Here is a 14,678-nt window from a genome sequence, read left to right on the forward strand (position 1 = left end):
GAGTAAAGGGAGAAGTGTTTCAGCTCCAATTAAGAAAGGGCTTACTAAACCAGAAGGTCCAAAGTTAGCATAAGGTGGCTGAGAGGATTTCAAAAAACGTTCACACATATCGTGGGAGATGGCTGGAATGAATGTCAGGAAAAGAGGGACAAATATCAGATGCGGGCCTGGCCCAGTTGCTCTTCTTTCCCCTAACTCCCAAATTTAATAATTCTCTGACTCATTCCATTTACATGCGCTAGGTTTGCTTTCTTCACATTGTGCTGGGAAAGTTTTTGTTTTATGCACATTATCCTAGAAAAATTCTCCTTTTACATTTTCTTTTTTACTTCTTTCCTTATGTTTCTTTATGGTGCCTAAATTATGTTTTTCCATACCTTTGCCACTTCTTCCTCATTTTCCTTGTGCAGCTTTTCCAGTTCTTCAAGATCCAGGCCAAATTCCTTTTGCTCCAATTTTGCAATATTGCCTACTGCTTCATTTTCTTCCATCATAGTCAGAACCTGAATTTTCAGATAAGAAAGAATGGTGACAAGAATTAAACTTTATAGACATGCTTTTCTTTTTTTTTTTTTTTAAACATTTATTTATTTTTGAGAGACAGAGAGAGACAGCATGAGTAGGGGAGGGGCAGAGAGAGAGGGAGACACAGAATCTGAAGCAGGTTCCAGGCTTCCAGCTGTCAGCACAGAGCCCGATGTGGGGCTTGAACTCATGGACCTGATCATGACCTGAGCCAAAGTTGGATACTTAACTGACTGAGCCACCCAGGCACCCCTAGACATGCTTTTCTGAGTCTCTTTAGACAGCAGTCAGTAAAAAAGAGATGTCTTATTTATCTAAATGTAACTATTAAGTATAACATTAGGTTACAGTCATTTAAGTTCTCGGGGTTAACCCTCATTCATCTAAAAACAACAAAAATGTGTAAATTCATCACTTAATTGAATGAAATTAAGGAATTACTGATATTTAGATGTGCTGATGATATCGTGGTTATGTGTTTTTAAGAATTCTAATCTTTTAGAGGTACCTACTTAAATAATTAAAGATGAAATGATGTAATATCTAGGATTTACTTCAAAATGATCAGGAGAGGGCACCTGGGTGGCTTAGTCAGTTGAGCGTCCGATTTTGGCTCAGGTCAGAGTCTCATGGTTTGTGAGTGCAAGCCCTGCATCAGGCTTGCTGCTGTCAGGGTAGAGCCTGCTTTGAGTCCTCTGTCTTCCTTTCTCTCTGCCACTCTCCTGCTTATGCTCTCAAAATGAATCTCAAAAATGAATAAACATGGGGTGCCTGGGTGGCTCAGTCTGCTGAGCGTCCAGCTTCCGCTCAGGTCATGATCTCGTGGTTCGTGGGTTTGAGCGCCATATCAGACTCTGTGCTGACAGCTCAGCCTGGAGCCTGTCTTTGAATTCTGTGTCTCTCTCTCTTTCTGACCCTCCCCTGCTCATGCTGTGTCTCTCTCTCTCTCGCTCTCTAAAATAAATAAAACATTAAAAAAAATGAATAAACATTAAAAAAATCATCAGGAGAGGGGATAATGGGTGAGAACATAGATGAAACAATATTGGCCATTGGATTTATTGTTTTATTATTCTCTCTCCTTTTATATATATTTGAACATTCCCAAAATAAAAATTATCTTTAAAAGTTTATAACTTTAGGGAAGCCTGGGAGGCTCAGTCAGTTAAGTGCCTGACTCTTTATTTTGGCTCAGGTCATGATTTCAGGGTTCATGCGTTTGAGCCCTGCATCAGTTCTGTGCTGAGAGTGCAGAACCCAGTTGGGATTCTCTTCTCTCTTGTCCCTCCTCTGCTCATGATCTGTTTATCTCTCTTGCTCAAATAAGCAAATAAACATGAAGAAAATTCTAATTAAAAAAAAGTTTATAACTTCAGAAAAGTCAGGTCCAAACAACACATACTGCAACATGGATGACAAAATATTAATATCTTCAATATATAAAGAGCTCTTACAAATCAATAAAAATCAGAAAATATCATAGAAAAATTGAGGACTTCAATTTCAAAATGGTTGACTGAGAATGGACTTTACAATCATCCTTTCCTGCCTCAGTCCATAAAACTAAGAAAAAAGAAGTGTATGATAAATAGATAAATCCATTACTAAAATTAAGATAAAAAAATAATCTTTCAGTAGCACAGAAACTGTAATTTCTGAAAGATGAAAATCAGATGGATCTAAATGATACATGATAGCCCCACGTGTCCACAAGACAATATTTAACAAAATGTAGAAGCTACACCAGATATAGAAGCATGGAATAACCCAGAAGTAACTGGCAGAGTGAATGGTTGGGGGTACTACATCAGAAATAGGTGGTGGATAGAATCTGCATGTATATGTACCACCATTTGATAAAACTCCTGGGGGCCCAGCAGTAGTACCAGGGGTGTTTGCCACCAGGTAGAGAAAAATGGAATGAATATTGGGTGGGAGAGGTAGGGCAATGACAAGGAGTGTGTCAGTGGCTAGAAGGAATTAAAGAACATCTCCCCCTGCCACAGGTGGCCAAGACATCTTCTAACACCACTCAATCCTTCTCATTTTACTGAAAACAGACCAATACATTTGCTGAAGTCAGATCTACTGCACCTCTTCCCAACCAGGTTCAACTGGTAGAGTGGAATTATAATGGGGCATGTCAACTTTAAAGATGAACATGCAATATTAAAAATAATAATATATCACCAATATTTGGGGAACAAGACCATTGAAAGGAGACAATACATTCAATAAACAGAAGACTTGTTACACAAAGAAAGGAAGTTAATTAAGCAAGAGTAGAATTTCATAGTAGTGAGGGATACAAAATATTGTGTCTCATAAAAAGAATCAAGAGATTACAGAACTTAAAAGGTTGATCTTTTAAGTTTCATCTTTGAAACAAAAATAATTCAATAGGTGGGTTGAATAGCAAGACGGACACAGTGGAAGATAACCAATGATCTGCTGTGAGAATCAGTTAAAAATTCTCCTAGGGTGTAACCAACAAAATAACGATACAGGAAGTCTGAAAAAAGTGAAGGCACCATATGATATATCTAGAAGGATCTACAACTAATATAACTTCAGAAGAGGGGAGAATAAAGAGAATGGCGGCCACAGTGTTTAAGGAAATAACAAGGGAGAATTTTCAAAAACACAATACAGCATGAATACTGAAGACTGAAAGGGCCTGACAAGTGTTGACCAGAAATGCTGTGAAACTAAAGCACCAAATCTAAAACATTTCCAATGGGGAAAAGAATATCATGAAATAATCAGTCTTACATCAGCAACACTGGATGCAAGAACACAATGGATCAAAGTTTTGGATCAAATTTTTGAGGGGAAGAAAAACCTTGAACCTCTAATTCTGTGTCATCAAACCATCATTGAACTGTGAGGTTAAAATAGAGTCATTTATAGACAGTCGGGGGCTCAGAAAGTTCACCAATATCCACACCTCTGAAAGGATTATTAAGGATGTACTAATGCTAGAGGAAGATGGGTAGAAAGACTTAAGTCTAAATAAGATTTACATGTCTTTGGGAGTTTTTTAAACTAGCAATTCAGAGCTATAATTCCAAATTATATCATTGAGAGAATGTGAGGGAAACACAGGGAGCTGAAAAACTAAAAGTAACAACAAAAACATACTGGGGGTGTTATCTGGGGGATGGACATGGCATGATACACACTAAACCAGAGCTTCTCCAGTTTTAATGTGCCTCTGAATCACGTTAAAGAACAGATTCCGATTCAGCACATTCAGGATGGGGTTAAGATTCCAGGTGATGTCAGTGCTCTCCCACTGACTACGGAGGCACCAGGTGAGGTAGAAAAATAGAAGGCCAAGCATGCGGGTTAGAATTTTTAAAATGGAAATAGAATTATGACCCCCAAAACAGTAAAGAAAAAAAAGAGAACAATAGTAAAAAAAAAAACCTATGTGAGCAACCCAAAGACAGAAGGAAGGAAAAAGAAGTAAGTTAAAAATATGTTAAATAGAAAACAAAAAATAAAATGGCAGGAATAATTTTTGTTGATGTTGGGAATAGATATTTTATTTATTTTTCTTAAAATATAATTTATTGTCAAATTGGCTACCATACAGTGACTAAAGTGTGCCCTTGGATTTGGGGGTAGATTCCTGTGGTTTATCACTTACAACACCCAGTGCTCATCCCAACAAGTGCCCTCCTCAATGCCCATCACCCATTTTCCCCTCACCCCTACCCCCCGCCTTCCACCCTGTTTGTTCTCTGTAGCTAAAAGTCTCTTATAGTTTTCTTCCCTACCTCTCTGTTTTGTAACTATTTTTCCCTTTCTCTTCCCCAATGGTCTTCTGTTAAGTTTCTCAAGATCCACATGATATCTGTCCTCTGACTGACTTATTTCACTCAGCATAGTACCTTCCAGTTCTGGAAAACAGTTTGTTCTCTGTAGCTAAAAGTTTCTTATAGGTGCTGTCCAGTTCTAATAGCACCATTTGCTAAAGAGACTGTCTTTTTTCCATTGGATACTCTTTCCTGCCTTGTCAAAGATTAGTTGGCCATATGTTGGTGGGTCCAATTCTGGTTCTCTATTCTTTTTTTTTTCCATAATATTTTATTGTCAAATTGTTTTCCATACAACACCCAGTGCTCTTCCCCTCAAGTGCCCTCCACCATCACCACCACCTGTCTTCCCCCCTCCCCCCTCCCCCACAACCCTCAGTTCATTCTCAGCATTCAATAGTCTCTCACAGATCTCCTCAATAAATTATTATTTTTGTCCATATGAAATACTTATCTTTGTCTCTTAATGTTCTCACTCTTTTATTTCTTATATTCATTATTTTGCTATACTTCTTTTTGTTAGCACTTACTATGTATCTTTTTCCAGTCCTTTATTTCCAACTTTCTTTTGTCTGATCACTATATAGCTGGATTATTTTTTGTAAATTCTATCTATCTAAACTTTTTAATAGGAAGGATAAATTGGCAAATTGCTAATCATATCCTAGATAATAAAGCTCAAACAGCAAAAACATAAATATGGATATGAAGAACTTGACACAACTAGATTGATCTAATAAGAATTTAAAGAACACTGTACCTCCCCCTACTCCACTCCCCCACCAAAAAGGCACAGAGAATACTATGTTCTTTACAAACACACACAGAACAGTAACAAGAAGTGACTGTGTACAAGAGTACAAGGACAATCACAACAAAGTGTATTTACTGACCACAGTGAAATAAATTTCAAAGTTAGCAAAGAAAAGATACACAAAACAATCTATAATAATATACAAGGCAATCTGAAAATTGAAAACAGACAAATGAATACAGTCCTCTAAGAAACCCTTTGGTTGATGTGTTCAAAATGAAATTATAATGTTTACAACTCAGGAAAAATGAGAAAATTACTTATCAAAACCAGTGCAATATAGTCAAAGTGGTACTAAGAGGTATATTTACAGCCTTTCATGCACATTGGAAAATAGGAAATAAACCAAGTTTCAACTAAAAAAAAAGTAACAAAATGAGGAAAACAACCCTAAAGGAAGCAGGGAAAAACAAATAAAATTATAAATTGCTAAAACCCTAAACTGGTCAAATTTGTAGGTATAAAATTATATATATTGTTCTCTTATAGTAATAGTTGTCAATAAAAACTGTACCATATTAATAAAATGGAAACACTGTTATAAAGTATGATCAACAAAAAAGATCAAAGGCAAAAATATATAATTAGGAAAAAAGAGAGATCTATAACTGAAAAATCAGAAGAGACTTGAAATTAGACTATTATATAAACATATGTAATATACTTTTAAATCTAGGTGTGATGAACAATTTTCTAAGAAAATATAATTTATCAAATCTATACTTGAAATAGAAAACCTGATAAGACTAATGACTGTAGAAAAACTTGAAACAAAGAAAGGAATCAACTCCTGTAAGAGAAATTAGGCCCAGATGGTTTTATATGTGTGTGTGAATTCTTTGTTTCTTTTTTTAACCCAAACTTAAAGGAGAATCCCACTTTATACAAGCTGTTCTAGAGCATGGAAAAAAGTAGAAAACTACTCAAATCACTTTACAAGGCTAGTATAACCTTGATATATGAGATGAAGAAAGTACAAGAAAACAATATTATTTATGGATAGAGATATAAAAATCCTACATACAAACTGAGCTACAGAAATCCTAAATGAAATATTAGGAAACGGAATCTGTGTACTACTTAAAATGACCAATATCTATCAGAGGAACACAAGGCATTCAATAAACTTCACAATAAAATTCACAGTAAAAACTCTTAGGTAACAAGGGATAGAAAGGAATTTTTTAACTTGTGAAAAAGGATATCTAGCAGACGCTGAGACAAGTATCACACTGAAAAGTTAGAACCTTTCCCATTAAGGAAGGTCAGGAAGAAGACAAGCATGTCTATTCTTATGGCCACTATTATATTAGAAGCCCTGACATAAGACAAGAAAAAGAAATGAAGTATAAAACTTGATAAGAGACATGGTTTTCAGAAGATATGATAATTTACCTAGACAATCTGAGGGAATCAATTGACAAAAAGCAGAACTAAAAACAGAATTCAGCAAGGTAGTCACATATAAAAGATAAAATCAGTAGTATTCATATATACTAGTAGTAACAAATTAGAAAATGTAAAAGAAAAACATTCCATTCACAGAAATTTTAAAAAACCTACAAAATTTAGATATAAATGTAATGAGAAAAAATTTTTATATTTTTGTTTTTATGAGAGACAGAGAGAGACAGTGCAAGCAGGGGAGGGTCAGAGAGAGAGGGAGGTACAGAATCTGAAGCAGGCTCCAGGCTCTGAGCTAGCTGTCAGCACAAAGCCCCACGTGGGGCTTGAACCCACAAATCATGAGATCATGACCTGAGCCTAAGTCAGACACTCAATCGAGTGAGCCACCCAGGTGCCCCTGTAATGAGAAAATTATACAAACTCATTTTACACTACAACTTCCCTAAACAAACTAGGTTTAAAAAATATTTTTTAATGTTTATTTAGTTTTGAGAGAGAAACAGAGCATGAGCGGGAAAGAGACAGAGGGAGAGACAGAATCTGAAGCAGACTCCAGGTTCCTAGCTGTTAGCACAGAGCCTAACATGGGGCTCAAACCTATTAACAGCAAGGTAATGACCTGAGCCAAAGTTGGACGCTCAACAGACTGACCCACCCTAGGTCAACAAATTAGATTTTATATTTTTTATTTACTTTTTAAAAAATATAGTTTACTATTAAGTTGGTTTTCATATAATACCTAGTGCATCCCAACAAGTGCCCTCCTCCATGCCCATCACCCATTTTCCTCTCTTCCCCACCCCCCATCAACCATCAGTTTGTTTTCAGTATCTAAGGGTCTCATATGATTTACCTCCCTCCCTCTCCATAACTGTTTTTTTCCCCTTCCCCTTCCTTAACTCTGTTAAGTTTCTCCTGATCCACATATGGGTGAAAACACATGGTATCTGTCTTTCTCTGCCTGACTTATTTCACTTAGCATAATATCCTCGAGTTCCATCCACGTTGCTACAAATGGCCAGTAACAAACTAGATTTTAAAACAAAGACTATAGCAAGAGATGAAGAAGGCCATAGGGTAGGGAGCTGTTTTTGCTTGTGGAGAGAGGACACAGAGAGAGGGGGAGAGTACAGGAAAAGAACTCCCCAGAAGCAGCTGGAGAAAAGAGAAAGAATAGAAACACCTGCAAGGGATTGAACAAGACAGGGAGAAAGGAGAAAGGAGAGGGTTTAAATACCAATAAGACACTATAAACATGGGAGTGCAGAGTCTGAAACTCCACAGCTTGATATGCGGTGGAGCTCTGGTGGGAAGGGTGAATCCCCAGGAGCAGACAGTGAGGTCTGAGGGGTCCTTGGGCCACATGGGGGAAGGTGGTTCCCCAGCCAGGAGGACATTGGTAAGGCTGTGTAGCCTCCTCAGAGGCAAAGGTCCCAGTGGACCCCGGAGAACAGCCATGTTAGCTGGTGTTGGAACAAGTATGTTAAGGGTGAAGCCTCCCACCAGATGTGTTCTGTGATTTGCCATAATTCCTGAAACGCTGCTGCTACATGATTGCATAAACTTTTTCTGGGGCAGGCTGGCACGTAGCTGCAGTCTCTGGGCATCTGCAGTAGCACAGTCATGCAAACGTATCCCTGCTGGATGAGACCACATCCATTGGGTCTGAGAGGGTCAAAGCTGCAGGGCCCTCAGAAGTGAGGGGTTTGGAAACACAGCCCCATCTGAGATAAAACTCACAAGGGAGGTACCGCCTGGCAGGCTGACAGCTTGGTCATGGACATTATAGAAGCGGGAAGTGGACAGAAGCTGGAGACAAAGGAGGGGTGCTTGATTACCCCTTGGTGAGAGCATAGAGTTCTGATACTAGATACTGGGTCGCTGGGTGGTGCCATTTTCACCCCTTCCATGCATGCGCGTACATGTGTACACATACCACTATATCCATCTCAGTAAACTAAGCAGTGCCATCTAGTGAAGAACAGAGCCATTACACCAAGCCCCATCTGACTGGGCCAACCATGCTCTTGAGGAACACCACATGTCTCTCTGCCTGCTTAGTTTACAGACTATAAAGTGCTTCATAGGTTGACTTCTAGGGGAAAACTGGAAGTCATTTCAATATTTCATTCTTTTCACTGGTGCATCTATTCAATTCTTTTCCTTTTCCTTTTCTTATTCTTGAATACAGAAGGAGAAAAAAGTTATTTTAATTTTAATTTTTATAAAAAAGATTTGTCTTTAATTTTATTCTACTATAGTTTTTACTTTTCTGTAAAATTTTTAAATTCTATTTTACTTTCATCATCTCATTCTTCCTATGTTATTGTATTCACTTCTTTAACTTTCAAACGTTTTTGATTTTTTCTTTTCTTTTCTTTCCCTTTTTTCTCCATTCTATCAAGCTTCTTTCAACACCCAGACCAAAACACACCTATGATCTAGCATCCTTTTATTTTTTGTGTTGTTTTTAATTTTCAAATTTTTATTTACTTATTTAATTAATTCTTTTTCTTCCTTCAAAATGATGAAACAAAGGGATTCACCCCAAAAGAAAGAATGGGAAGAAATGACAGCCAGGGACTTAACACAGATACAAGCAAGATGTCTGAACCATAATTTAGAATCATGATAAGAATACTAGCTAGAAAGAATCCTTTTCTGTGGAGATAAAAGAAGTAAAATCTAACCAGGATGAAATTAAAAATTCTATAACTAAGAAGCAATCTTGAATGGTTGCCCTGGTGGCAAGGATGGATGAAGCAGAGCAGTGAATCAGTAATATAGAGGACAAACTTATGGAGAATTATGAAGCAGAAAAAAAGAAGGAAACTAAGGCAAAAGATCATGGTATAAGAATTAGAGAACTCAGTGACTCATTAAAAGGAATAACTTCTGAATCATAGAGGTCCCAGAAAATGAAGAGAGAGAAAAAAGAGTAGAAGGTTTATGGGAGTAAGTCATAGCAGAAAACTTTCCCAACCTGGGGAAAGACACAGAAATCAAAATCCAGGAAGCACAGAGAACTCTGATTAAATTCCACAAAAACCAACAATCAGTAAGGCATATCACAGTAAAATTCACAAAATACTCAGGTAAGGAAAGAATCATGAAAGCAGCAAGGGAAAAAAGTCCTTAACCTACAAGTGAAGAGATATCAGGTTTGCAGCAGACCTATCCACAGAAATGTGGCAGGCCAGAAAGGAGTGGCGGGATATATTCAATGTTCTAACTCAGAAAAATATGCAGCCAAGAATTCTTTATCCAGCAAGGCTGTCATTCAAAATAGAAGTAAAGAGAAAAAGTTTCCCAGACAAAAACAAAAACAAAGTTTCTGACTACTAAACTAACCCTGCAAGAAATTTTAAGGGGGACTCTCTGAAGGGAGAAAAGATGAAACAAAACAAAAAATCCCCAAAGCAACAAAGACTAGAAAGGACCAGAGACCACGACCAGACACTCCAACACTACAGGCAACATAATGGCAATAATTCATATCTTTCAGTACTTACTCTAAAATGTCAACGACCAAACATTCCAACCAAAAGACATAGGGTAACAGAATGGATAAGAAACAAGATTCATCTATATGCTGTTTACAAGAGATCCATTTTAAACCTAAAGATACCTTCAGAGTGAAAGTAAGGGGATGGAGAACCATCACACTAATGGTCACCAAAAGAAAGCCAGAGTAGGCATACTTATATCAGACAATCTAGATTTTAAAATAAAGATTGTAAAAGAAGATGAAGAAGGGCATTATATCATAATTAGAGGGTCTATCCACCAAAAAGATCTAACAATTGTAAACATTTATGCTTTGAAAGCACCCAAATATATAAATCAATTAATCCAAACATAAAGAAACTCATTGATAATAATACCATAATAGTAGGGGACTTCAACCCCTCACTTACAGTAATGGACAGATCATCTAAATAGAAAATCAACAAGGAAACAATGGCTTTGAAGGACACACTGGACCAGATGGACTTAACAGATATATTCAGAACATTTCATCCTAAAGCAGAATATATATTCTTCTTGAGTACACATGGAATATTCTCCAGAATACACCACATACTAGAACATAAATCAGCCTTCAACAAGTACAAAAAGATTGAGATCATACCGGGCCTATTTTCAGACCACAATGCTATGAAACAAAATCAACCACAAGAAAAAATTTGGAAAAACAACAAATACTTGGAGAGTAAAGAACATCCTACAAAAGAATGAATGGGCTAACCAAGAATTTAAAGAGGAAATTAAGAAGTACATGAAAGCCAATGAAAATGATAACACCACAGCCCAAAACGTCTGGGATTCAGCAAAAACAGTCATGAGAGGGAAGTATATAGCAATCTAGGCCTTCCTAAAGAAGGAAGAAAGTTCCCAGATACACAACCTAACCTTACACCTTAAAGAGCTGGAAAAACAACAGCAAATAAAACCCCAAACCACCACAAGAGGGGAGGTAATAAAAATTACAGCAGAAATCAATGCTATCAAAATACAAAAGCAGTAGATCAATGAAGCGGAGAGCTGGTTCTTTGAAAGAATTAACAAAATTGATAAACCCATAGCCAGTTTGATCAAAAAGAAAAAGGAAAGGATCCAAATAAATAAAATCAAGAATGAAAGAAGAGAGATCATAACTAACACTGATAAAATATAAAGAATAATAAAAGAATATTATGAGCAATTATATGCCAATAAATGGGCACTCTGGAAGAAATAGACAAATTCCTAGAAACATATAAACTACCAAAACTGAAACAGAAAAAAAAACCCAGAAAATTTGAACAGTAAACTGAGACCAGTAAAGAAATCAAGTTAGTAATCAAAAATCTCCCAAAAAGCAAGAATCCATGGCTGGATAGCTTTCCAGGGGAATTCTACCAAACATTTAAAGACTTAATACTATTCTTTTGAAGCTGTTCCAAAAAAAAAAGAAATGGAAGGAAAACTTCCAAACTCTTTCTATGAAGCCAGCATCACCTTGATTCCAAAACTAAACAAAGACCCCACTAAAAAGGATAACTACAAACCAATTTCCATGATGAACATGGATGAAAAAATCCTCAAAAAGATACCAGTCAACTGGGTTCAATACATTAAAAGAATTATTTACCATGCCCAAGTGGGATTTGTACCTGGGATGCAGGGCTGGTTCAATATCTGCAAAACAATCAACGTGATATATCACACCAATAAAGAAAGGTCAAGAACCACATGATCCTCTCAATAGATGCAGAGAAAGCATTTGACAAAATATAGCATTGTTTCTTGATAAAAACCCTCAAAAAAGTAGGGATAGAAGAATCATACCTCAAGATCATAAAAGCCACATATGTAAGACCCACTGCTAATATCCCTCAATGGGGAAAAACTGAGAGCTTTCCCCTTAAAGTCAGGAATACAACAGGGATGTGCACTCTCACCACTGTTATTCAACATAGTATTGGAAGTCCTAGCCTCAGAAATCAGACAACACAAAGGAATAAAAGGCATCCAAATCGGCCAAGAGGAAGTCAAACTTTCACTCTTTGCAGAAGACATGATACTGTATATGGAAAACCCAAAAGATTCCACCGAAAACCTGCTAGAACTGATCCATGAATTTAGCAGTCTCAGGGTATAAAATCAATGCAAAGATATCAGTTGCATTCCTATATGCCAATAATGAAGCAGCAGAAAGAGAAATCAAGGAATTGATCCCATTTACAACTGCTCCAAGAACCATAAATACCTAGGAATAAACCTAACCAAAGAGGTGAAAAATCTATACACTTAAAACTATAGAAAGCTTATGAAAGAAATTGAAGGTGACACAACAAAATGGAAAAATATTCCATGCTCATGGATTGGAAGAACAAATATTGTTAAAATGTTGATACTACCCAAAGCATTCTACATGTTCAATGCAATCCCTATCAAAATAACACCAGTATTCTTTACAGAGCTAGAACAAACCAACCTAAAATGTGTATGGAACCAGAAGAAGACCTGGAATAGCCAAAGCAATCCTGAAAACCAAAGCTGGAGGCATCACAATCCCAGACTTCAAGATGTAGTAATCATCAAGATAGTATGTTGGCACAAAAACAGACATTCAGATCAATGGAACACATTAGAGAACCCAGAAGTGGACCCACAAATATATGGCCAACTAATCTTTGACAAAGCAGGAAAGAATATCCAATGGAATAATGACAATTTCTTCAGCAAATGGTGCTCAGAAAACTGGATAGTGATGTACAGAAAAAGGAACCTGGACCACTGTGTTACACCATACACAAAATAAACTCAATATGGATGAAAGACCTAAATGTAAGGCAGGAAGCCATCAAAATCCTAAAGAAGAAAGTAGGCAAAAACTTCTTTGACCTCAGCCTCAGCAACTTCTTACTCAACACATCTCTGGAAGCAAGAAAAACAAAAGCAAAAATGAACTATTGGGATCTCATCAAAATAAAAAGCTTCTGCACAATGAAGGAAACAATCAGCAAAACTAAAAGGCAACCAATGGAATGGGAGAAGATATTTGAAAATGACATATCAGATAAAGGGTTAGTATCCAAAATCTATAACAAACTTGTGAAACTCAACACCCAAAAAACAAATAATCCAGTGAAGAAATGGGCAAAAAACATGAATAGACACTTCTCCAAAGAAGAAATCCAGATGGCCAACCTACACATGAAAAAATGCTCAACATCACTCATAATTAGGGAAATACAAATCAAAACTACACTGGGATACCACTTCACACCTGTCAGAATGGCTAACATTAACAACTCAGGCAACAAAAGATGTTGGTGAGGATGTGGAGAAAGAGGATCTCTTTTCCATGGCTGGTGGGAATGCAAACTGGTGCAGCTAATCTGGAAAACAGTTTGAAGGTTCTTCAAAAAATTAAAAAAAGAACTACCCTATGACCCAGCAATTGCACTATTAGGTATTTATCCATAGGATACAGGTTTTCTTTTCAAAGAGACACATGCACCCCAATGTTTACAGCACCACTATTGACAATAGCCAAAGTATGGAAAGAGCCTAAATGTCCATCAACAGATGAATGGATAAAGGTGATATGGTATATATATATATACAGTGGAGTATTACTTGGCAATCAAAAAGAATGAAATCTTGCCATTTGCAACTACGTGGATGGAACTAGAGTGTGTTACATTAAACAAAATTAGTCAGAGAAGAAAAATATCATATAACTTCATTCATATCAGAAATTTAAGATACAAAACATATGAACATAAGGGAATGGAAGTAAAAAGAATATAAAATCAAGGAAAGGAGCAAAACATATGAGACTCCTAAATACAGAGAAAAAACTGAGGGTTGCTGGAGGAATTGTACGTAAGAGGATGGGCTAAATGGGTAAAGGCTTTAATGAAGATACTTGTTGGAATGGGCACTGGGTGTTATACATAGGGGATGAATCACTGGAATCTACTCCTGAAATCATTATTGTGCCATATGCTAAGTAACTTGGATGTAAATAAATACATACATACATACATAAATAAAATTATATAAAAAAATAAATAAAGGTCACATTCCTGGGAGGGGGGAACAAAACAGATGAACATATGGGAAGGGAAGAAAAAAGAGAAGAGAGGGAAGTAACTATGGGTTGATGGAGGCAGGTGCGTGGGAAATGGACTAGACAGTGATGGGTACAAAGGAGGGCACTTGTGATGAGCACTGGGTGTTGTATGTAAGTGGTGAATCACTGAATTCTACTCCTGAAACTAATATCGCACTGTATGTAACTAAAAATTTTTTAAATTGAATAGATATATATTATTTACATGTAAATATTATACTTATATACTGCATATTACATATAAGATTTATATTACAAATTTTTATAAATTATGGGGTGCCTGGGTGGCTCAGTTGGTTGAGCATCTGACTCTGGCTCTAATCATGATCTCAGCATTCCTGAGTTCAAGCCCTGTGCTGGGCTCTGTGCTAATAGCTCAAAGCCTGGAACTTATTTCAGATTCTGTGTCTCCCTCTCTCTCCACCTCTCCCTCACTCACACTGTCTTTTTCTCTCAAAAATAAATAAAAATTAAATTATATATA

General features: G+C 36.7%; 1 protein-coding gene across 1 annotated transcript in view; it reads right to left on the reverse strand.

Moving 5' to 3' along the window:
• The window catches only part of CFAP43 (cilia and flagella associated protein 43), a 111,501-nt gene that overhangs the window by 37,830 nt on the left and 58,993 nt on the right, over positions 1 to 14,678 (reverse strand). The window contains exon 20 of the mRNA XM_029932533.1: positions 378 to 503. Coding sequence (XP_029788393.1) covers positions 378 to 503 — 126 coding nt within the window. The remainder of the gene's footprint in view (positions 1 to 377; positions 504 to 14,678) is intronic.

This window comes from Suricata suricatta, chromosome 2 (genome assembly GCF_006229205.1).
Source record: "Suricata suricatta isolate VVHF042 chromosome 2, meerkat_22Aug2017_6uvM2_HiC, whole genome shotgun sequence".
Taxonomy (NCBI): domain Eukaryota; kingdom Metazoa; phylum Chordata; class Mammalia; order Carnivora; family Herpestidae; genus Suricata; species Suricata suricatta.